Source organism: Talpa europaea (assembly GCF_964194135.1).
Source record: "Talpa europaea genome assembly, chromosome: 2".
Classification (NCBI taxonomy): domain Eukaryota; kingdom Metazoa; phylum Chordata; class Mammalia; order Eulipotyphla; family Talpidae; genus Talpa; species Talpa europaea.
Window position 1 is genome coordinate 23,629,811 of NC_140068.1, and position 24,728 is coordinate 23,654,538.

The window sequence follows — 24,728 nt, forward strand, 5'->3', positions numbered from 1 at the left end:
GAGTTCCTTTTTCTCCACACCCTCGCCAGCATTTGTTGTTGCTAGTTTTTTTAATATGTGCCATTCTCACTGGTGTAAGATGGTATCTCATGGTAGTTTTGATTTGCATTTCCCTGATGACAAGTGATGTTGAACATTTTTTCATATGCCTGTTGGCCATTTGCATTTCCTCTTCAGAGAAGTTTCTTTTTAGCTCTTCTGCCCATTTTTTGACTGGATTATTTTCTTTGCTGTTGTTGAGTCTCATCAGCTCTTTGCAGATTTTTGTGATCAGTCCTTTATCATTAGTGTTGGGTGCAAAAATGTTCTCCCAGTTGGTGGGGTTTCTCTTTGTTTTTGTTATTGTCTCTTTTGCTGTGCAAAAGCTCTTTAATTTGATGTAGTCCCAGCTGTTTATCTTTGCCTTCACTATCACTGCTTTGGGTGATGTGTCTGTAAAGATGTCTTTGATGTGCAAATCACGTAGTGTTTTGCCTATATTTCCTTCTATATATTTTATGGTTTCAGGTCTTATGTCTAGTTCTTTAATCCATTTTGAGTTGATTTTTGTGTATGGTGTGAGGTAGTGGTCAAGCTTCATTCTTTTGCATCTAACATTATTATTTAATCGATCTTTCTAGTTCTAGAACTCAGTGAAATAAGAAAAAGCTGAAAGAATTAGTATTAAATTATGAGCGTGGTTTTGTTCATCTCTTCAGACCTACAGTAACTATAATAACCTTCAGGTGGTTCGTTTTATTTCCTACTTGAAACATAGCATGGTCAATTTTGGTGTTTAGCTTTCTTAATAAGATTTTGTTTGTGAATCATTTGATAAACTCATTAGGACAAAGTTGCACTCCCCCAAATCCATCCATATGAGCCCCTATGACTTCACTGCCACACATTGTACCCCAACATATTCATACTGTCACAAGCAGGGTCAGATGAAAAAGATGTGAAGAGAGCAGCATGTAGTTGATGTGCCATAAAAAGTTGTAGAATGAATATTTTAGTCTCAAATGTTACTTTTGGCAGCAGTTATCAATAAATGTCATCCCATTTTTAGCTAAACTTGATTCTTCCATATTGTAGAATGCATCCGAGAATGAAACAGCAGAAGTCTGAGTGATACTAAATATAGTTATTTACATGTATAACTGATATGAATTGTTCCCTGACACTGGAGGTGCAATAAATGTCACCACCTGTGAGATATTCAATAACCAGCTCACACATGCATGCGTGTGTGCACGCACTCTCACGCACACACACACACACAAAGGATTCCAGGTCTAAGGGGTACCACACTCCAGGTTGTGGCAAAGCTGCCTAGCTTAGACACCAGGGAAGATCCAGACTTGAGAAAACCACAATTTGTTTGAAACTGACAATCTAGAGTCTAGCCATCTCTTCCTTTAGCCTTCTCTGAAGTAGAGAACTTGAAAGAAAATGCTCTTACAAAATCCACAGCCCACAGACAACTGATTGTGTTACCCAAAAAAAATTAGAAATCAGGAAATTTCACATGAATGAATGAGTTTACAGTTTCTCTAAAATGTCAGGAGATTAGGCAACACTGGGCCATTTCCATGTAGCAATAGTTGGTCTGAATTGAGAAGTCGCTGCCATTTTCCGGTTCACCACAGCTCCTGACAGTGCACAACTGCTCCTCTATTTCCCTTGCACCCTGGCCCTTAACAAATCTTACATTTTTGACTTAACATCAGGAGTGAGGGTAAGAGATCTATAACAGTGAGGAACACTTCAAAAATACTGATTTGTCAACACGATTATAGCATCAGCTCCTTGCCTGTTTCTATTCATAACTTTCCTCTTTTTCAACTTCCCATAATAAGCAAATATTTACATAGAACTTTCATAAAAGTTCTGTTGTAAGGAACTGTTGGTGATTGAGGTTCTTCGGTCCCTCTGAGAAAGAATTTGACTGGGTCTCCATTCGGTGGCACATGGCAAGTTTATTAAGAAAAAAAAAACTGCTTCAACACAGATCGACAGCAATCTTACAGGGCAAGAGCTGCTGACTGGCCGAGCATGGTGTGTCCTTATATTGTTCTTTGATGCAGTTTATTCATTTGTGGCATTTTTTTTTTTCACTTTATGTAATTTGTTATTTTGGGGTCAGGTTGGGTTGGTTTTCTCTAATGACTGACAATCCTTTCTGTCCTACCTCTGGTTTTTGATCTTGTGAAGACTTCTCTCCTAAACTTTCTACTTTAAGCTTCTGTCAGGGAGTATTTCAATTCTCATGTACTAACTCATCTTAATCTTCACAACAATCCCATCAGGTAGGTACTATTTTTATTTTCAATCTCAGATGAGGACATTTATGGACAGAAGTCAAATAACTTGTCCAGGGTCACATTACTAGTGGATCATAGAATGAAAAATGCCAACAGTCTGATCCCAGAGTCTTTGCTTCTAGCCATCACAGTATGTTTTCAATCTTGCATCCAATAAAGCAGTTAAAAATTCTATTCTTTAAAACATCTCTCATGTCTAGGAAAGGTATTATGGATCCCCAAAATTTGGTTGGTTTTGCTACCTGTGGGTTCCTAGACACCCTGAGCTAATTACCACCAGAACATTCATAGAGCCCCGGACTTGCCAGCTACTTCTTTTCTAACCTTGAAGCAAAAACAGTCCCTTATTCGTCTTTATTACTTCATCATGCAGTAAGTAAGTAGACATGAAATGCACATTTGTAGCATGAAAAATAAAATATATGCTATTTTTTTTTTTTTGGTACCATCCTGGACCAAATTATCATTGTGTCAAAACTGGACCAATTAACATCTTACTGAAGAGTCTCCTTGCCTCTGGATTCCCAGCTTTCCAACGCAATGCTCTCCTCTGCAAATGCAGATAACGACAGCTTGCATTCTGAGGTATTATGGGGACTTAATGAGATGTTTATCAGGGCCTAACCAAGTGTCTGGCACTTTAAAACACTCAATATAGTACCTACTGTTGTAGATGTTACTAGAATTTTACATTCAGCATTATTTTTAGGAAGTTACACTCAAACCCGACTGAAATTCTTATCTGCATTCTTGCATGTGGGTCCTTTCTCATCTTCCCCTTGTGTTTCTTCAACTGCTAGAAAGGTCAGAGTACCAGAAACCACAGAACAAATAGATCTAAGGCCAGAGGAGCATAAATTATACTTGAGGACTTACAAGGTTAAGGCAAAGGAGGTACATTACTCTTATATTAACATCTATGAGCATATATACGAAATATAATACAAAAATTGCATGAATTTTTTTCAAAACATAATACATAGTTAAGACTTAAAGAAAGAAAACTCTTGCAAGTTACTACTTTGGACTAATATACTCACACCTCCCTGGAAACTAAGTAATATGAAAGTACTGTCCAATATCCAGCAGGATGCTCAGAACCCTTCCTGCCTTTCATGTCTGCTTTTTCTTTTATAGTCACTGGTTTCAATAAGAACCTCCTCTATGAATGTTCTCAGGAAACAATAATGGTAATGATAATCTAACCTTACTGATCTCCCACAGGCTGTTATGGACTCTGTTAAACAACTTAACCCACATTATAACTTCCAATTATTCTAAGAACACAGACACATTGGTAAAACTATAATCTCCTCTTTAAAGACAGGAAACAAGCTTGAAAAGTTTAAGAAATATGTCTTAAGTCACACAGCAAGGAAGTGGTGAAGATAGCCAAACCCACCATTATGTCCCACTATCTTGAGTATAAAACCTACTTTAAGACGATGTTGATTTAAATATGCATTGTGAAAAAACAGATGTGTATATTGAATGCTTGAGATGAAAAGTGAAGCTCACATCCTTAATTTAGATTATTGCTTCTTCTTGATCCAAACTATGTTCATACACATCTAAAAGACTAATTAAATGCAACTTGTCATACAGACCTTTACAAATAAAAGAAAGCTTATTTAATGATCCTTTCTTTTTCCTTAGGATCTCATGTTTGTACACTATCTGGAATGCCTGGTAATAAAACATAGATTTACATCATATTTTAGAAGCCTTTCAATGGTCCATTTCATTATAAAAATAGCACACACTGGATAAAAATAAGAGTTTTCCACTGTAAGTACACTTTAAACCCTCAGAAAAGCTAATATATTGGTACTCTGTTCAGCCAAAGCTGAGAAGGAAATCTAGGCAGAGCTCTCTAGTAAAACCCTATATTAAAAATTAAAAATAGAAATATAAAATGATAGGCTAGATAAGGAATAAGTATTTTTAAAGTATAAATAAAGAAGAGAATTTTAGAAGAACATATTGGTCTTCCCCCGCCCTGTTCAATAGCATCTGCCCAAATGTCAAGTCTGCACTCAATGACAAGATTGTGTGGAAAGAAAAGAAAATCGAATGAGAAACATAGTCTCTAAGATGAGTTTAACTATTTACAATATCTGACCTTTTACAATTCAAATAATTTTTGGTTGCATGCAACTTTCTGGAGTAGATAGCTTCTCTAACAAATGTATTATTATATTTTTAACTAAAAATAATTTTCCTGTTTCATCTGAAAAGGTCTAAACTTTTTATTCAACTCCTTACAGATCTCTCTACTATAGGTACTAATGGAAACGTCACGAAAATCTTTTTGTATGATGACATAGATTTAATCAAATTCTTAAACACTAATTCCAGAGTCCTGTATGGATGAGTTTAAAAATTCTTTTCATTTATGTTGTTTACTTATAGGGAGAGATGGTTTGACTGGTTTTTAATCAGTACTTGGAAGAAAAGAAAAAAGAATAGTAACCAAAAGTAGTAGATACAACACCTCACAAAATTTTGTTACATGAGCTGTTGTAAACATAAGCATTGATGAACAAGGACTGAGTTTGAAGCAAGAGCAAGAGGGTAGGAAAATAGGACACTTCATTCTGAACCCAGTGCCCAAGGAATTATAGGATTGTCCGCAAATATTTGCTGTTCCATTGTCTGATGGATACACTTCACTATATTGTCTATCCCATTTCAGGTAGATTCCCATATCCCTGTGATTGGCTAGATGCAGAATGGAAATGTCACTATGATGTAAATTTGAGCAAGTCAGTCTCTTTCAGGTCCTCAATTTCATCATCTATGACCCAAGCTAAGATAATAAAAATATATAAAACTTAAAGGTAGGGGCCCTCCTGGTGTCACAAGGAGTTAAGACGCAAACTTTGAAGCTGTCCACAGCCACTGCAACATGAGTTCGATCCCGGCAAGGGAGGTGACCCACATGGTGCAGCCGACCTCTCCTGACTCACCCTCTGCTTCCCTCAACAGTGTATTTCAATCAATCTGCCTGTTCACTCTGTCTCTGGTGAATCCTCTCACCCTCCCCCCAAAACACACACCTCTGGCCTGTACCCCAGTTCTTGTATGTATAAATAAATAAACCTTTAAAAAAAAAACCACAAAGGTAATATTGACTAAACGCACCATCCTTCAATATCCTCACCAATTACTGATGTCATTTAAACATTTCCCATCCAAACTATTAAACATTACTAAAGGTCTTTTGGCACTTCAAGTTCTTGTGCTCTCCTTTACTGAGTATGAACTATATTTCCAGAGATGAGGGTAGGGATACAGGGAGTATATATGTATTGCATAATAACTTCAACAGTAGTAACATAAAACACCATTTTATGATGCCTACGCATTCCATCTCTACTCCACAAAGTAGGAATCTCAGCTGAAAAAACTCAAACAGCTGAAGGAACTCAAATACTTCAGGGTTAAAATCATTTGAAGGATTTTCCATTCATATATTTGGTGCCTGATCTGAAATGACTTGAAGACCCAATGAGCACCTTCAATCATTTCACATCAGGCACCAAACATGTGAGCTTCCACCCCTTCCTAGATCAGGGGCTTCCTCATACCATAGTGGCTTCTGGACAGTCGGTGGTGTTACATAGGGGTTCAGGGCTCCAAGTACAAACGTTTCATTGTCTTTTATGACCTAGAGTCAGAAGTCACATTGTGCCATTTCCACTGACGTATATTAGTTGAAACAGTCATAAGTCCGCCCAGACTCAAGGTGAGGGTTCATAAACTCCTTATTATCAATGAGATCGAAAAATTTGCAGTCATGTTTTAAAACTGCCACATATAAACATAAACATATATATATATTAATTTTCACAAATCAATCATATAGGTAATATTAAGTCTTCCTAGCTTGCCTAGGTTCATTTAACTTATAAGTCATAGAGGGACATTTCAATTATATCTAGAGCAAAGTCCAACTAATTCTATTAAAGCATATTAACTTCAGGGGACTACATTAGTTTCAATGTTTATTACTGCCACTCCAATAATTTTGACCTGACATTATAATCATGATGACTGATTTCCCTTGAAAACAAAATAAGCCAGAGGAGATGAAATTACGCTTAATTTAAATAAGCATAATTTACAAAACAGATAAATACAAGGCACACTTTGAGAGAGCTTCAAGTTGAAGTCAATCATATCTATGGATCAACACACCATAAAGCAGATTTTTTAGAGTGGTAGTAGCTGAGGCTCCTGGGTGGCTCTTTGCCTCTTTGCTGGGCTATATCTGCCACTACAGTTTTCTTCTCTGCAAGCCTCAGCTGGTTTGATTTATCAGAGAAATTGACTCAACATTTCATTTCATGGTGCACATAAAGATAAAGCCAAAGATCATGCTTACAGAGTAGAGAAAACAGGACTGTGGTCCAGGTTACTAATTTCCCTCTAGCCTCTTCTCAATCAATACCAATCACAGTAGACTGTTCCATTATGTACACAGCATGGTGACACCACTGACAGGACCAACTCTCTCACAACCCATTCATTTGTGCTGCACATAGAGAAGTGACTGGCAAACATCTTTTGGACAAGTCAGGTTGAAAATATGATCTTCTGATCTCAGTGAAGGAATTGTATTGAACCCAATCACAAAGTGGAAAGAAAAAAGAGACCCATCACTAAAAATATCCCTTAAAATTACATCTTTTAAAAAGTCTATAAAATCCATTACCTCGTAGAGTTTCTCCTTCATTTCTCAAAGTCATTCCGAAGGCAATCCAATTCATAGATGATTATGACCTTTGCAAAAAGCTCTGCTGACCTGCTCTGTTTATTTGCTCCGAGTACATACATACATGTGTGTTTTGTATGGGGATGTATGTCCATATGATTTCCAGATCTCTATCAGTGATATTTATACAATGGTGAAAAGAAGTCTCACTGCTACACTGAAAGTACAGTGATGAAGGAGAAGAGAGATCACTATAATAAATATGCTCAGGTCAAAAAGGAGCTCAAAGGAACATATTTTTTTTAAAATGAACAATCATTGAGGATTCTAAACACTGCATGATTTAAATAAAGGAACAGAAATAAATGCATGAATGTAAAAACTGGGAGAGCTGTAAATTTCACTGTTTATGTTGAATGAATTATCACTAATATTCAAATAAGCAATTACTAGCAAATTGATTTGTCCCCTAGGGCTACATGTTGTCACATTGCCACAAGAAAGACAGCATTTCTTTATGCCTTTGTGTCAGAAGAGGCTATGTCTCATGTCATATGTTTGGTACCATTTTATTATATAGAGCCAATGAGAGAAAAAACAAAGGTAGAGAATGTGTGGGGTTGTGGGTGTGGGTGCCAGTGTGGGAGAGCAGTCTCAGGTAAAAAGCAAGAAACAGAGAGATTGAAGGAGGCGGCATACATTTTTAATCAGCTATTAGTGCTTCTCTTGAGCTAAGGAACTAAATGTTGTAATTCTATCTAAAAACCTTTCTGGTTATAAAGATAAATAAAAGTCCAATTTATTTGGTGATCTAGCTAAAACCATATCCTTAGTGAAAATCAAATGCCTTAAATATGAGTTAACTCCTATTATTAGATGGGATTTGCCAAGACAAATGCAGGTCTTTTTATAGTTTTGTTCTCTTTCTTATAAATGTAATGACTAGCACATACTTGACATTCAATAAACAGTGTCAAAGCAGCTTAACACTGGAAATATTTTTGGCCTTTCTGCCAATTAGAACATAGTTGATAAATACTGACTCTATATAAGGAAGTTGTATCTATAAACTGCATGAATTTTTTTTTTTTTACATAACAAGCAGGTAAACAAACTTTGCTATTTACATCTTTTCCACAAAATTTAAAGAAGCCATTGTAGGGTGTACATCACTTTTCTCTCAAAGAAAAAAATATAATGAACTGATACTTTAAGTTGGGCTTTTTTTTTTTTGTAACTTTACCTTTGATATATGCATGGATTAAATCAAGAGAAATCTAATTTGATGGAATCAAAGGATTTTAATTTTTTTTAAATAAAAGCTCTTTCACATGTACAAAAACAAACTCATTATCCCCAATGGGTTTCCTAATTTCTAATTACATACATCGCTACCTTTGTAGCCTCGAGTGTTAACCATAATGATCTAGTCACACAGGCCAAAGAGGAATGTAAAACATTTCTCATGGTATGGTCTATTTGTGTCCTGTTCTCTTCAGGGATATTTGTCACTAGACAGATATTTTACTGTTTATTATCTTTTGTTTTTCCAGGTTGCTATAGAAAAAAAAAATTACATTCCATTCAACAACTAAATGTAAGACAAAACTACTTTAACCTATGGAAAGAGAAACTTTCTAAAAATTATTATAGCAGTTTATGTTCCTTGCTTTAGTAAAACCAAAAATGTAGAGTTATTTATTGCTTTTGCAAAGCCCTTTCCAATATCCTTTAGTTCAGAAAATTGCCTTATGTAGTAGATAGCATACATTGTATTACTATTTTTGGAAACGAAGAAATTGAGCCTTAGTGAGTTAAAGGGACTTGTTTAAGGTTACACTATTAGAGAAGGGAGATTAGTAAATGGGTTCTTCAAATCAACATAACACTCCTATACATTGCACTCAGTGCTACCTAGGAGTGCTCAGTCCTACCCAGTTACTTTATTTAATTCTTTGTGTTACAGTTTAAAGAGTATTGTTGGAAAGAAAATATACTGCAAAAAAAGTATACTGCAAATATACTGCAAAAAAGTAAATAAAGTTTCAAGGGCTTCTTCTTAACATTAAAATTTTCCATTAAAAAGATGTATCATCTCTGGGTATCAATGTCACTGAGGCTTAAAGAGGAAATGGTGAAGATTGAGGGTCATTTAGTACAGCTCAGCACATTAGTTATGACAGGCATTTACTTAATGGTTTGAAAATCTCAAAGGTATTTAGCAATTCCTACAAAAGGTCTGGTGTGAGGGTCACTAATGTTAGCTTCCGTAGATTTTTATTTAATTCATTTGAAAACCATGTATTGAGTGCCTGCCATGGCCCAGGCACTCCACTGTGTACTGGGGTTACAAAACTGAATAAGCCTGTTTAATGAGAAAAAGAGGTAGGTAAATACATTAATTTAATTAAACAAGTATAATGTATAAACAGGATGTTGTAAGAGTCCAGGGTAATTTTCCTTTCTGCCATAAGCCGTAGTCTCTCCTTCTTTGTTCACGTTAATGAGCTTGGCAAAGGAGACATGTAGTAAATAATAGTCACTCTGGGCCTACCTATAGGCAGCTTTATTTATGAAAGCAGAGGTAAGCATGAGATGGGAACTGTATTCTTTCATTTCAGCTGTCAAAGGATAATTTTTCAATTATCGCAGTGACTAAAATATATACCAAAATGATGGGTACCTGATCTGGTCAAGACCCCTGCCCTGTGCTTCTCCTTCATCTGGTTATCCCTATTTAAGACTCTTTTTTGAGGAAAATAGGCCCCCATAATTAGGTTTAGATGAGGTCATGAGAATGGGACCCTCACAATAAGATTATCACCCTTATAAGTAGGGATACTAGAGAGCTTTCTTCGGCCGCTAACCCTACCCTGATACCCTTCCAACCTAGCTGAGGTGAAAGATCACATAGATAATGACAATTTTTCATTCTTACTGTAACGTACATTTCTCTACTTAGCTATGTTTTCCTTAGTGAACAAAAACTATTTTGTATTTTGATTGTATTCCCAGGACCTTCCATAGGATTTAGCATAGAGCCCATTAACAGTGGCAGTATCTCCAAGGGGTAGGATATAGTAGGAAGGACTTAAGGGATTTAACTGTGCTCAAAACCTCTCCCATAGTTTCTATTAACCATCCCTAGTACACCCCCACATAAATGTAGAATGTACCTAAAACCAGTATGCATGCTAGATCATTGTGAAATCAAGCAAGATTCATAGCCCCCTTCCCACAGATGCTTAGAAAGCTCTCCTGTATATGACCCAAACTCGATGAACATCCATTAAAATACCACTAGGGCAAGAGGCAAAGCAAGGGACAAGAAAGATTGAATCACCATGATCTTTTTTGAATGAAATCTATTGAACTATAATTTACATTGGCAAAATTTTCCATTTTCATATATAAAATTTGAGTTTTAACATATGCATAGTCATATATACAGCTACCGTCACAATCATGTTAGAGAACATTTCTATCATCCCTCAAAAATTCTCTTTGAATTGTCAGAATGTAAACAGACCCTCTAGGAGAACCACAAAATCTATCAATGTTGTAGATTAAATGACAGATCCTTGCATCTTGGACAACTTAATGTGTCTCTCCAAAATGATTATTTCCCCCTAGTTATCAAGCCATCTTGATAAATCATTGGGTTGTGTTGCATTTTTCCATCAGAAAGCACTTAGCAAACAAGATTTCATTGTCATTTCTCCCCACCCCAATACTCACCAAAAAAAAAAAAATCTGGTCTAAGTATAGAGATTCATACACCAATACAATGAAGTCGATACATCTCTTCCCCAATTTACCTGTATGTACCTCTTACCAGAAACAGTAATATAAATATTTTAGCAATGTTTTTAATGTGCTGGCCTTTAGTTTTATCAAATAGGCATTATGCCTTTCTCTTGTTTATTGGTTATAGTCCCTTATGATGATGATTTAAAAAAAAACTTACATCCTGGAAATACTTTCTGCGTTTGGATTTGATTTGATGGATGAACAGAATGACACAGCAAACAAGTGAATGACTAAATGAATGAATGAATGAATGAATGAGAGGTGACCTCCATTTCATGGATGAGGTATCTTGTGAAAGGCACAGTGAGGTCAGGCGACTGGCAGGAAGCCACACACTGATGTCCTCGCAGTGCCCAATCAGATGCCAAGTTTCCTTTCTTTGCTCTATCCATTTAGCTATAAGCTTGATCTTTTTAAAAGCCCCATAAATACCAACATTCGAAAGTAGAAAATGGAAAAACTAGACCATGCACAAATTAAATGATTTTATTCACATAAAACATTTAATGTGCAAAAAATAACATGAGTAACAATTTTGGAAGTAAATTTTCCCTAGACTAAGAAGAAGCTTTCCTCTCATTCCCAGGTCCTTCCTTTCCATTAGATGGATTCAGTGATACTTTTTGGTAATGTTCTTTGTGTTTGTGTGTGTGTGTGTGTGTGTGTTGCATAGGGCACTGTGTATTATCCACTGTGTTCTTTTTGAACAGACTTCTTTAATGAAATAGTTATCGTTACTGTTGCCCACTATATAATGACAGGGAGGGGAGGCTAGAAGAGATCGTACATAGAGAAATCATCCATTGTTATCTACACTCTTGCACTTTATTTCCTGTTTCTCCACATTTTGGACACATCAGGAATAAATTTGATGACATTTCCGTTCAGATGCTTTCATTCAGAAGCACCTAGCAAAAGAATTTCAATGAGCATAAGATAAAACCGATATGCATTTTATAGGAAACTGATTTAAATAGCCCTAACGCCAAAAAAAAAAAGCAAGGGAAAAAAAAATCTATTAAAGTAGCCCTCCCGAGGGGAGTCCACTGCTCCACTGTGCGTTCAGAGCTGCGCCTTCACTCCATCAGCTGCTCAGATATTCATGAATCGCTGCGTCTTCCAGATCGCTTTTTCTCTCCCTCTGCCTTTCTGGCGCGGCTCTGCCTCCCTCCCTCTCTCCCTCTGGCTTCTGCTCTTTCTTACTCCTTCTCTCAGCTGCTTAACTACAGCTCCCACTGGAACTTGCACAATCAAAAACAGCTCTCCTCGCGAGCAGCCTCCAGAAGCGCGTCACCTGGAGCAGGGCGACTCGCCCACCGCACCCGCCGGGGAACAGCCAGGTAGCTGGGGGCGCCCGGGGGTGCCCGCCTCCCGCTCCGCACACCACCCGCAGGAACATCACCCCGGAATCCGCTGCACGCCGGGGTCCTGCAGCGGTGATGCCTGTGTTCCCGAGCAATAATGGAAGGAGCAAAGCCACTGCCGGTGGCAACTGAAAGTGGAGAGGATTCCTTGCTGCAGTAGTCGGTGCTGCAGAATGTGCGAGTGAAGACCCAAGCCCCCGCCGGTGTCCATCCCGCTCCGTCCTCATTAACTGTCTCCTGGAAGGAAACCGGGTACCAGATGCACTAACCAGGCGGCTGCCTCCCTGGATCTATAACTGTGAACTCCCCACTGTGGAAAATGGTAAACAAAGACATGAATGGATTCCCAGTCAAGAAATGCTCAGCCTTCCAATTTTTTAAGAAGCGGGTAAGGACAGGTTTTTGTTTGTTTCTTTTGTTTTCTGCCCTTTGAGATGTTTTGGAATGAGTGCCTGAGGGAAACCTAAGGTTTTGTTACCAGACCTTGAATGAATGCTGTGCTTCTGGCAGCTGTGGTCCAGCTGGGAAATATACTTGATTTGATTGTAAATTTGTGGGTGGGGGCATGCTCCAAGAGTTGTTTTGGGAGAAGGCTGTTAGGGTGGGATGACTTAAGGGGTGGTTGAACTGGTAATGGGAATTTATCCATCAAAGCCTTAAGAGTAAAGGCAGTTTCTAGCAGAAATGGCCTGAGTATGGTTATGGCTAATAGGTAGTCAGGGACTTATTCAGTAGTGTGCTCTCTCTCGCTCTCTCACATTCTCTCCCAATCTCTCTCTCTTTCTCTCTCCCCTGTTTCTCTTCTCTTCTTTTTGGAAGGTTCAACTTTTTCCACACCTTTCATCCATTGTTTCCTATGCTGCATTATCATCTTCACTTGCTCGCAGCAGTAGCTTCTGGCTTCTAAAATCCACTCAGCCAATAACTTGCTGAGTCTCTGTGGTAAAAATAGCAGAAGGACTAGAATGACCTTTTACAGGAATGATGGAATCCAACATTTTATACCCTCTTTTTCAAGTTGCCTCAATTTTGTTCTGTATGACCCCTTGTCTTTTAGAGGTTAATGGGCAGTCTGAAGTCAAGTGATAATGTGGGGGCTATGTTGCTATATACATTTATTTCTTAAATTACTTGTTCTTTCATTCAGAGGATTCATGTCCATTGGCTGTATAGGAGAAAAAATATTTTTTCTTTTTTGTGCGATACACAATAAAAAAGTCATTGTAATGGTCACACTGGTGTCTGTTTAAATCTGCAAATTTATGCACAAGTGGGAGTTAAGAAACAAATGATTGTAAAGTGACTGATGTCTGACTCTCTTATGCAGCTTTTTTTTTAAGTCACATTAGCTTCCTCCAGCCCCCACTGCCCAACCTATCTGATACCCCAAGGGTAATTTCGTCAAAATGGCTCTCTCAATTCATTGTCCCTCCTTTCATTCAGGTCCTCTCTGGGCTGAACCTGAAGTGCAACCCTTAACCTAGCACAGGCAGAATACAATGAGTTACAGGCTAGGATGCGCTCCTTCCCTGCACCAAATGGGCAGGTTGGGAAGCCTGGGCTGCAGACAACAGTATGGTCAGGCCCAGCCAGAGGGCCAGCCCAGGCTGCTATGAGATTTTACTGACTTCTCATCAGTAAAATAAAATCTTCCCAAAAGATCATGGGTGAAAGCATATGCATTAAACCAAAGCAAAACCAAACTATCCTGGCAGTTGCCCATGGAGCCTGAGCACCAGGGGAGGTCAGAGGTCACTCAGGAGTGGAGACTACAGGTACTAAATCAAGCAAGTCAGTGCCACTTCTGAGAGTTTGGTGATACTTTTTTCCCTGTAGCCAAAATATTTCTTTCCAAGGAAAGGGGCCTCTGTGAAAATGGATTTCCAACAGCAAACAAATGTTTTGCTAATACTGACCCATAATTCAGTACTTATCCTTTACTCCCTTTTAAATAATTCATTTATTTGATGTTGGGGAGAGTGGTGGTGGTGGGGGGGTGATCTTTTAAAACCCCTCACTCAGGTATTTTTAATCAACCTAGTAGCTAGCAAGTTGATTTTTTTTAAAGTTGTCTCTTAAATTCTTTGCTATGAAACTGTACTAATATACTAATTTGTGCCATATGACTTCATTTTACTTAGAAATTTAATTTTACCACTAGCGTTTAGTTGGAGACTCTGTAGATTTTGAATTCTACAAAGATCTAGCCAGGGTACTGATGATATCTTATCTGAGTGATGCAGAGAGAAAGAAGTTTACTACAAGGTATCTGGCATGCATGTACCTTCTAACACGGACTTATCAGTTGCAGGAGAAGGGTCAGGAATCCTCTCTCCTGTCCTTCATTCTCAGGAAGAGCAAACTAAGCAGAATGTGACATTGTATCAAGTCATGGGCAGCCCCAGGGCTACATTCCCCATCCTGTCTAAAGTTGTGGTTGACAACGTCTCTGCTCTACACCTCATTTAGCTTGAGCCATGACTTTGCTTTTGCTTGTCATCTGTTTCAACTTGAGTTTTTATTACACAACCAATGTAATAATAAATTGTATAAATCATTACAATAATACTTAGGCAAATCCCACCTCCTTCCTTATTTCTTCCTTTCCCCAAAGGTAACTGATGTTACATATCGGTGTCTATACTTTTCAGACCTTTTCTATGTATTTGTATACATAGTCATGTGCTAGAATGCTTTTGTTTTCAGCTTAGAATCTATTGTTGAAGTTCCACACATTTCTGCATATTTTATGTCTAACCTAACTAAACAGTCCTACAAAGTGAACCCTTGTCCTGTGCCCACATGAAACTGTGAATAGATTTTGGGGAAAAAAACATAGCTTTTTAAGGTTCACTAAAGAGATGAAATTTTTAACCTAGACTGTGATTGCAGAAGGTTTAATGAAAGCTTCCCCTATTTCTGAGATGTTCCAAAGAGAGCCTAAGAAGCTCACTGAAAGAGAAAAGAGAAAATCTGCTCTGTCATTCACTTAGGAGAGAAATTATAGCTACTAATTCCTGAATTCTTAGTATGTCCTAAACATCATGAGCCAAATGCTTTCGTGTATTGTCTTATGTAATCCTTATGGTACTCCTACAAAGTGCACAATGTGGATTAGAGAGATAAAACAACTGGGCCAAGGTCACATATCAAAAAAGTAGCAGAGCTAAAACTTAAGTTTTGTTTGACCCAAAGCCATTTTCTTAATCCAGACTTTTAATTTCAAATCATCCTCCCTTCCTCCCACAACACACAACAGCATCTTTTTCTTCCTAAGTATGATCTTCATACCTGTACTTAATGTATACAACCTATAGAGGCAGCCAAGCCTGCGTAGACTAACTGAAAGCTCCTTTTCAGCTCTCAGTGCTGTGACAGTGACAGTGACAGTGACAGAAGTAGCTCCAGAAAACCCAACTTCTAGGAGCACTGAAAAAAAAAGGCAGTCTTAGTACGAATTGCAAAAAAATCCTGTGGATTTGTCCTTACTACCTTCAGATGTTAAAAACTCCACTAAATCATCTTAATTTCATTTAGTTGAAAATCACTAAACTCCATAAGGAGTTCTACTTTCATTTTTTATGTGCTCACAATAAATTAGCATCAAATACCTATGAGTTATGTTCTATTCTTAGCATCTCTAAAAATTCATTTAAGATGAATACAAAAATGTCCTTACCCGTTTTATTCTCACAATCCAAGATTGGTTCATATCTTAAAATACATGCCCCAGAAAATGCAAACAAATGACATTGTCTTCACCTTGATAATCCTTAGAAAGACATGAAACATGTAAAGAAGGTTTCTGTAGCCATAACCACATTCCCTTTTTGTAAAATTTCTAAGGATATCTAGTCATTCAGTATTTTGGATTTGGAATGAACCTTAGAAATCCTCATTGGTCTCTCTGTATCAAAGGTGCCTGGAAGTTGAACTACATGCTGAAATTTAAATGGGGCTCACATTTATGGCTTTCAAGTCCATATCTAGTGTGCTTTCCTCTTCCTGGTGCCCTCAAACAAATCCAGTACTTCATCCTTCATTCACTCATTCATTCTTTAAACAGAGTAGGAACAAAATCCATTTCTTGTCTTCATACAGCTAACTACTCAGTGACACTACATTTGACAAGATACATCTGTCTTGACTCAGTATTTGATGTGATATGCATTTGAACACTTTCTTGTATTGTTCTTTAAGAGCAATTGATTTTATGGCTCATTTAACACTCGTATTGCTGGGCCCTAACCTAAGAGGCTTAAATATACTACATATTTAAATTCACACACTCAAAAAGAACCTAAGGTAGATAAACATTGTTTCACCATTTCACAGATGAAGAAACTGAGGTGTGCTGAACTGGAGGAAGTTGCCATGTATCCAGAGCTAGTTAGAGACAAGGTCAGGGCTTGGGTCAAAGCACCTGATTCCAGTTAGCATGTCCTTAACCTCTACACATCCTGCCTGTTGAGGCCAAACATCCAGGGAGGTTGGTTGGAAGAGAAGGGAAAAGGATGACTGTCCTATATTCCTCCTTTCTCTACAAATGACAGGGCATGAAACCATGGTTCTTAGCCTGGTTTTGATATTTATCTAACAGCACTGAGAAATGAAATTAAACTCCTCTGAAGTGGTTACTCCCCACAACTGTTCCATAAATAGCATCCCTTTACATTTTATTTCCCTTTCCTGTCCTGAAAGACCTGTTGAAAGCCTCTGAATTAGAATGATAACAAAGATCCTTTTCTTCTGTGAAAGCCTCCACTTCTTAGGGCTGCTAACATTTCTGGAGCCTTTCTTAAGGGTAAATCACTGTTCCAGTGATTTGTTAGTGTCATCCTCCCAGTTACCCCCTTATGCCCATCTTACCGCCACGGAAGCAGAGGATCAGGTAGTTTAAATAACTGGGCTGAGCTGAGAGTGCTGGGAAGAATTTACACAGGGCCAAGTTTGCCTTAGCACCACCAGCCTTTACATTTGCATGACTGGAGTGAGCTGCCAGGATGCTAATGCTGGTGCAGGGTTGACTCCCATGGGAACTACCTATGAAGACTAAGAACATCCAGAGAGGATTGAGGTGGTCAGGGGAGTGGGGTGGCCCTCGCTAGGGAGAGTTACATTTACCATGTGATTCCAAAGGCAGTAGGAATGTTTTCCATCAAACCAGAAGCCTGTCTTTGATTGTTCCACAGTATATATGATCATGCTTCCTGGAGCCTTGGAAGAGAATGCAGTGGCTTCTATTGTGCTATCTTCACAAGCAGCTAAAATCTGAGTGTTCTGAGTTCCTCCTGCGTGAGCTCCAGCCGCACAGCATGGCCTGGCTCATACTGCCTAGATTATTAGGACTCTTAACTTAACCTGTGGCGGTAAGATCTTTGAGAACAGAGAACCCATCACTTACTTCACTAAATCCCCAGATTGTCAAACCATATTTTTTAAATGAAAATATGAATAAATGAATGAATGAATGTTTATATGAACTTGTCCCAAAATTGTTGTCTTGTCACCCCCTTCATCTTCTTTCTTGAAATAGATTAATGGCTTAGGGATCTAATGCTTTTTAGTTTGGTCTATGTTTGGATATGGGTTATATATAAATGAAGACTTTGAAAAATAATGTAAATCTGGCGCAGAGACAAGTTGTCACTACCCCTTAATAGCTGATAGGTACTTAGGGAAACTTGATCTCAATTTATTTTGCATCCAAACCCCATACCACAATTGCTTTTCTATAATGCCTTTCCTGTCAGGTCAAACAAGACAAATGTAAAAATGACTCACTACTCTCTTTTTATTTTATATTAATGTAAATGACTGACTTTAATACTGTGCAGTTCTGCATTGTATATTCTCCCATCTAGAATGCAAAAAGCAACTTTCTAAGATTATTTTCCCTGACTTTTTCAATGTAGTCCCAGGAACAATTGAGTGTGAAGAATAGTTTGAACTCAAGATGGGTTTCCTTCTTTGACCACTATGTCTTGGAGGTTTGGACTGGCACAGGGGCAAGATTTGTACTGGGAAATGACTCTTCCGTCCCACAGAATTCAGGTGACAAGACATTCCATGTAATAGATATTTCGTTGTCCCAGGAATTCTCAGGAAAACCCTATGATAATGAGCCTCTTACTCTGCTACAGTGCTTGGGAAATATTTTGAATAGAAAGTGTAGCAGAGTTCCTTGAAAGTTCCATTTTTTGAAGAACTGGTACAGAAGTGTTAGTGCCATAAATAACACTGAAGTAAGAAATATTCTGAGCTCACCCATATTTTGTGATCTGTCAATGCTTAAAAAATAAAGCAAAGTAACTTTATTTTGGAGAATGGGCACCCATTGACACACCCATCTCCAATTGGAGATTTCTGAGTGTAAAAGCATAAGGGAAAAACTGTGTGAGAACTGGATCAATAGAAAAGTTTAATTAGTAATTTAGGTCAAGCTAAAGCTAGTTCACTAGAAGAAATGTTGTAGAGGCTTAAAGTATGATTTTTTAATGTATACCTAATTCCTAGATTGTCAGTCAGTCTGAGCATGGAATCACTGGTTCCTTACCAACATGACGTAAGGAAATATGTCTAAGAAAGTTAAGTTTACGGGACAAAAAAAATCCCCCCAAGGGGATTCACTGAAGAAGCCAGCACTGCCTCTCTGGAGTGGCTCTCTTGCTTACTGGGAAAGCCAAATTCCTTTACCCTCCATCTCAGTGCTTCCTGGCCCAGAGTTGAGAAGAACTCTTGTAGTCACCTGCCCTGGCTTTGGTCTAAATGCAGGCCCAAGTGTCTCTGGCAGACAGCTCAGTAAGGCTGGCAAGTTTTTAAAGATTATATTTGGGAGGAAGAGGAGAAGGAGGTGTCAGGAGGACAGTAGGGCAGGTTGGGTGCTGATTTGGCAGCCTCCAGCAGTTGCTCTGCATGAAGAGAAAGGATTACTATTACAGCTTGTTTACTCTCACACCTATTTCTCAGCAGCATTCTAAAGCGATTTCATAAGCATTTACAGTGAAGGCAAATAAAAACTCTTGTAATCAGGGCTGTAGGGAATCTTCCCCTTGCAAGTGCAAGATGCCAAAATATTAGTCTTAATTGGTTTCCAGAGCCCACTGTGATTTTTCTGAGAAGGGTTTACTTAGCTATTTTTATATCATTGGGGTCACCTTCGTTTCTTTTCCCTTCCTAGGTCAGGGCAATCACCCAATATGCCATTTGTTTGGGGAATGACTGGTTTTTCCCTTTTCTTCTTCATTCTCCTCCTCATCATAGTCCTCCTCCATCCTCTCTTTCTCTCCCCTTCTTTGTTTTCTTCCTTTTCTCCTTTTTTTCCTCTCTCTCCATCCCCTCTTTTCATTTTCATCACATGGATAAGATTGAAGTGAAATACTCCTAGACCCATGCCCCATAGAAAATACAAGTAATAAAAGTAATTGTATCAATTTGATCAAGAAACGATCATGTGCAGTTGCAATATCATTGTTTGGTTAAATAGAGAGGGTCTTGATAAAGAGAAGAAGTAAGAATTTAAAGAAAAGCTTGGTCTAATTTCTACCACTTTACGTAGTGCTGACATTCAAAAACTAGGAAGAATTGAAGCTTTATATGAAGCAGGTAAAGAAATGACATATCTGTTTGGTGGAAACTAAGTTGAGTATTGAACTCTAAACTAGGTTCTATTTTGATAACTACTTTGACATTTTTATGATAGTGGATGTGAAGTTATTGAAAGAACTCTTTGAAACAAGTTGTGAAGTTTGATTTATGAGTACCCATATCTTTTACATCACATTTCCTTGTTTAGCAAGAAAAGATTAATGGAAATATCAGTGGTCTACTGTAGAATGTGTTTACTGGATTTGTAAAGTTTAAGGAGTTAATAGATATTAAAGGTATCTATGGCTCTTTTTTTTTTTTTAGAGGCATGTTTTTATTTATTTGTTTGTTTGTTTTGTTTATACATGCACTGGGTACAGTCAGAAGCACGGGAGGGTGAGAGAATTCACCAGAGCCAGAGCAGGGAGCAGAGCAGGCAGAAGGACCGAAGTACACTGCTGAGGGGAGCAGCGGGCAGCAGGAGAGGTCTGCGCGCCTTGTGGGACCCTCCTCCGGTGGCCCGGGAGCAGCCGGGGATCGAACCAGCGCCGCAGAGGCTGCGGGCAGCTTCGCAACCCAGCACTCAACCGCTGCGCCACCGGGGAGGCCCTATCTATGGCTCTTTTAAGAGGTAAATTAAAGAACTGCTAATCCATCATTTGGTGAGAAATGAGAAAGGCTTCCAAAAACTAGTCTTATAGGGAAATAGAGGTTGCACCAGTTTATCAGGATGGTTTAACAAAGTACTACAAATTAGTGGCTAAGGCAGCAGAAATTTATTTCTTATCATTCTGGAAAATAGAGGTCTGAGCTCAAGGTGTCAGTGAGGTCAGTTCCTTCTTGAGGTTGTGAGAGGAGAATTTGTTCCATTGCTCTCCTTGGATTGTACATGGTCCTCTTCTCCTTATAGGTCTTCTTCTTTTTGTATGCGTCTGTCCCTTCTTCTAAGGACACCATCATATTAGATTAGGGCCTACCTAATTTAATTACTGCTATGAAAATCCTATCTCCACATAAGTTTACATTCAAGAGGTTCTACTATTAAGACGTCAATATATTAATTTTGGTAAGACACAATTCAACCTGTACCAGTAGTTTTTCCCGACAACTGAAATCTTATTTAGAGCTGAAATATAATATCCTCAGTAGGATGGGTTCTAAGGTAGAATTGTTTCCTTTGTTAAATTATTAGTAAATTCTTCAAAATATAAAATATTGCAGAAAAGCTATAACACTGTAGAGTATCAGGTGAAGCAGACACAGTTGGCAGGTAAAAATATGTTAAAAATAACATAGCAATGTGGTATAAGTGGGAAAAAAATCATTGCTAGATGTTACATAATAAAGCTTTAGGAGCTAGATTACTGAAATGAAGTCTAATATAGCATTTAAGAGCTTACAATTAAATAATAACCATCTGTACATGAATTTCTCCCAAGAACATTGATTTAATTGCTTTCTCTTTCAACCACCTGACCCGAAAGATTAAATGTTACATAGTAAAAACTAGAATCTGGCATTTATTGTATACAAGGTGGTATTTATCAGCTTTGGCTAAGCAGTCATATCTGATTTATTTGTCTATTAGTCCACATTTTTGCAAAAGGGCCCACACCCCCCCTACATTGCCCCTAGTAAGATGATGAAGCCATTGCTAATAATTCTATTACACAATCAACCCATTAAATCAGGCATTTGAGAGTAACCCTTCAGACCTGAGCTCAATCAGATGGAATTTCAAAATGTGTAATTTTTTTTCATCTGGTATCTTAACAGTTAGCTCATGTACTGTTCATTTTATTCTTTTCAAAAATCAGAGCAATGAAAATTTCTGATCATATCCTTCCTTCCTCATGTCATTATTCATCAGACAATAGATTGGAACCTATACAGTGTTGTAAACTGTAAACATCAATTGATAAAAATTAGAAGTCTTTTCGATTTGATTTTGTTTTGTTTCAAATAGGAGCCTATGTGAAGACTCCAGCCTGAGGGCCTCCCCGGTGGCACAGTGGGTTGAGAGCAGTGCTGGGAAGCTGTCCGCAGCCTCCTCAGCACCAGTTCGATTCCCAGCTGGCCAGGGAGATTCCCACATGACGAAGCCGACCTCTCCTGTCTTGCTCTCGCTGATCCCCTCTGCAGTGCTTTCGGTGTCTGCCTGTTCTGTTCCCCTCTCTGTCTCTGGTGAATCCTCTCACCCTCCCGCGACTCTGGCCTGTACCCCAGCTCTTGTATTAAAAAAAAAAAAAAAAAAGACTCCAGCCTGAGGCATGTTTGTAGTATAAATGACATCCCTTTGGAAGCCATTGTCTCTCCCATTGTCCCAGATTCCTGTGAAGACCCACATAATACATTGCTTAGAATTTAGCAGGAGGTTAAAGATTTTTCTTTCCTGAAGGATGTCACATTTCTCATGATATGATCCCTCAGGTATGCCTCAGTTGCCAAGAAACTCAAAGATAAATATAAAGGTAAATTTCAGTGAACAAGTTAAACAGATCTTAAGAAATAACTTTTCAGTTAGTAAAATTGTTTTTAATCTTGTGTTTTTATGTTAACTCTCTTTGTTATGTGTTTTATGTTAACTCCCTTGTTATAGCAAAATGACTACTGTTTTTCAAAGAAAAATAAGATCGAGAGCACATTTTACCAGTGCATTACTAAGATGATAAGCAGTACATTCAGACGGAATGTAGTACTAAAATATGAAATGCTTATCCATAAAGTTTATTTCTTTTTTTTTAAAGATTTATTTATTTATGCATACAAGAACCGGGGTACAGGCTAGACATGTAGCAGAAGAGAGGATTTGCTAAAGACAAAATGGGGAGCAGAACAGGCAGACTAACTGAAATACAGTGCTGCAGGGAGCAGCAGGCAAGACAGGAGAGGTCTGCACCATGTGTAGTAGTTCTCTGGGTGGCTGGAGTATCGAACTGATGCTGCAGTAGCTGCGGATAACTTCGTAGTGCTGTGCTTAAACCCCTTGAGCCACCAGGGAGGCCCCCATACGGTTTATTTCTTAAGAATGTTTGCTTCCACCAGATGACATTAACCACTGAAACAGAGCTAACTTTTAAACTAGGTTTTTATCTCAATACACATTAAGTCACTGGGATGCAGAGTAAAACTGTAGAAATGTTTGCTGCTTGTTCCATGAAAATACAGTACAATTTTCCAAGTTGTCTCCAACCATTCTAAATTTATATAGTGTGCATAACAAAATACCCAAAACTTTGTAATCAAGACAACCACTATTTTTTCTTGGTGTTGTCCTGCTCATGAGTCTATGGATTAGGAATTTGGGTTGACTCATTAATATGGCCCTGCTCCATGAGGCTGGCTGGAATTTTTCTGGGCTACACTCAGCTGGTGGGTGGGCTGGGTCAGAAGAGCTTTGCTTTCGTTTGTGGTGTCTCACATCTTTTGTACTGTCCTCTTTCTCTCTTCATGTAGGTTGGGCTTCCTCCAGCATCATGGTCTTAAGTTAGTCAAACACCTTAGCTATCTGCTGCTTTCTCAGCGGGTATGCTTCAAGGGAATGGTGAAGTTGCGTGTCTCCTAAAGCCCAGCCTTGGAGGTTATACAGTGTCATTTCCATGGATTTGATTCATCAAAAAAAATTTTTTTAAATAAAAGTGAAAAAAGTCACAGGACCAACTCAAATTCAAAGGAAGGTGAAATAGATTCTATCTCTCAATGGGAAGAATGGCAAAGTGAAACTAATGAGTGTTTCCATTTGATCCATCAAAACAGAATTTTTTTTTACAATAAGAAGTATAATGAAATATTATGAAATATTTTTTTTAAAAGTTGAAAACAATTTCAATGCCCACCAATAAGGGAATACATAAATGTTAGTTCAATGATGGAATTCTATACAGTTATTTCAAAAAATGTGGCACCATATGCATTACTTAAGCAAAGTGTAGGAGAAGGATATCATATCACCCCAATTTTTTTTCTGTAGACAATTGTTAGAATCATATTAAATCTCAAAGATACTTTTAGAAAATTAAAGACTTTCATTTTTTACTCAATATGCTTCAACATTAAAAAACCTGTTAATTTCATAACAACAAATACAGAGTTAAGTACAAGAAGTTAAGTACAAGAATAGTGAGTTTATCACATTACCATTTGATTCACTAAGATATTTATACATATCAATGCTGCATAGTTTCAAATAACTCCTAAAGGACTGAGAAAGTAAAAGTTAAATAATTTATATATTCACTTATACAAAAGATAAAAAAAATTAAATATTATACAATTTTTTAATCTTATTTTTAAATGTTTTCTTATCTCTAAATATTTATATATGGCTAGTTATACAATTTGGGGTATTTACCTGCTCTCCCTTTAGTTGAATTTATCCAGAACAGAATAATTTTGCAATTGTACCCAACTCTAATGTATTTATCTATAACCTTTTAAACTCAAACCACTTTCAGATACACTCAAAAAGTAGAAGAAAGACCCATATCCTTTTAGGGGAAAAGATATTAAGGGTTCCTAATATGGGATCAGACAAACCCAGTTAAATATTTAACTATATGACTTCTCAGCTTTGTCACACTGAGAAAGCTGTTTCATGTTCTAAGCCTATTGGTGTATCTGTAAAATGGGTTAAGTAACGGACTCTTACCTCAGAACTGTTGGGAGGATTATGTGACAAAAGCCCGTGAATGCATTTAGCCCCACTGCCTGACACATACTAAGCACTTAAAATATATTCAATAATATCAAAACAGACCTCAAAATCATGATGGATCTTTCTAGCCTGCCCTTTTTCATTATGGTACATGTTGTGACTTTATGAATTTACTTGTAGATATGTTATTAACAATCCTCATTCTTCTGGACTCTATTGTTTCAAGGTTATTTCTCATGTTATTTCTCAGCATGCTCAGCAGCATCACACTCTTACTGAGTTGTTTTGCTGTT

At 37.8% G+C, this 24,728-nt stretch overlaps 1 protein-coding gene across 1 annotated transcript in view; it reads left to right on the forward strand.

The window, feature by feature from the left end:
* Positions 1–12,513: 12,513 nt before the first annotated feature.
* SGK1 (serum/glucocorticoid regulated kinase 1) overlaps positions 12,514–24,728 on the forward strand; it is a gene marked incomplete at both ends in the record, with an annotated part of 110,957 nt that continues 98,742 nt past the window's right edge. Inside the window, one exon of the mRNA XM_084257213.1 lies at positions 12,514–12,582. Within this exon, the coding sequence (XP_084113339.1) occupies positions 12,514–12,582 (69 nt within the window). The remainder of the gene's footprint in view (positions 12,583–24,728) is intronic.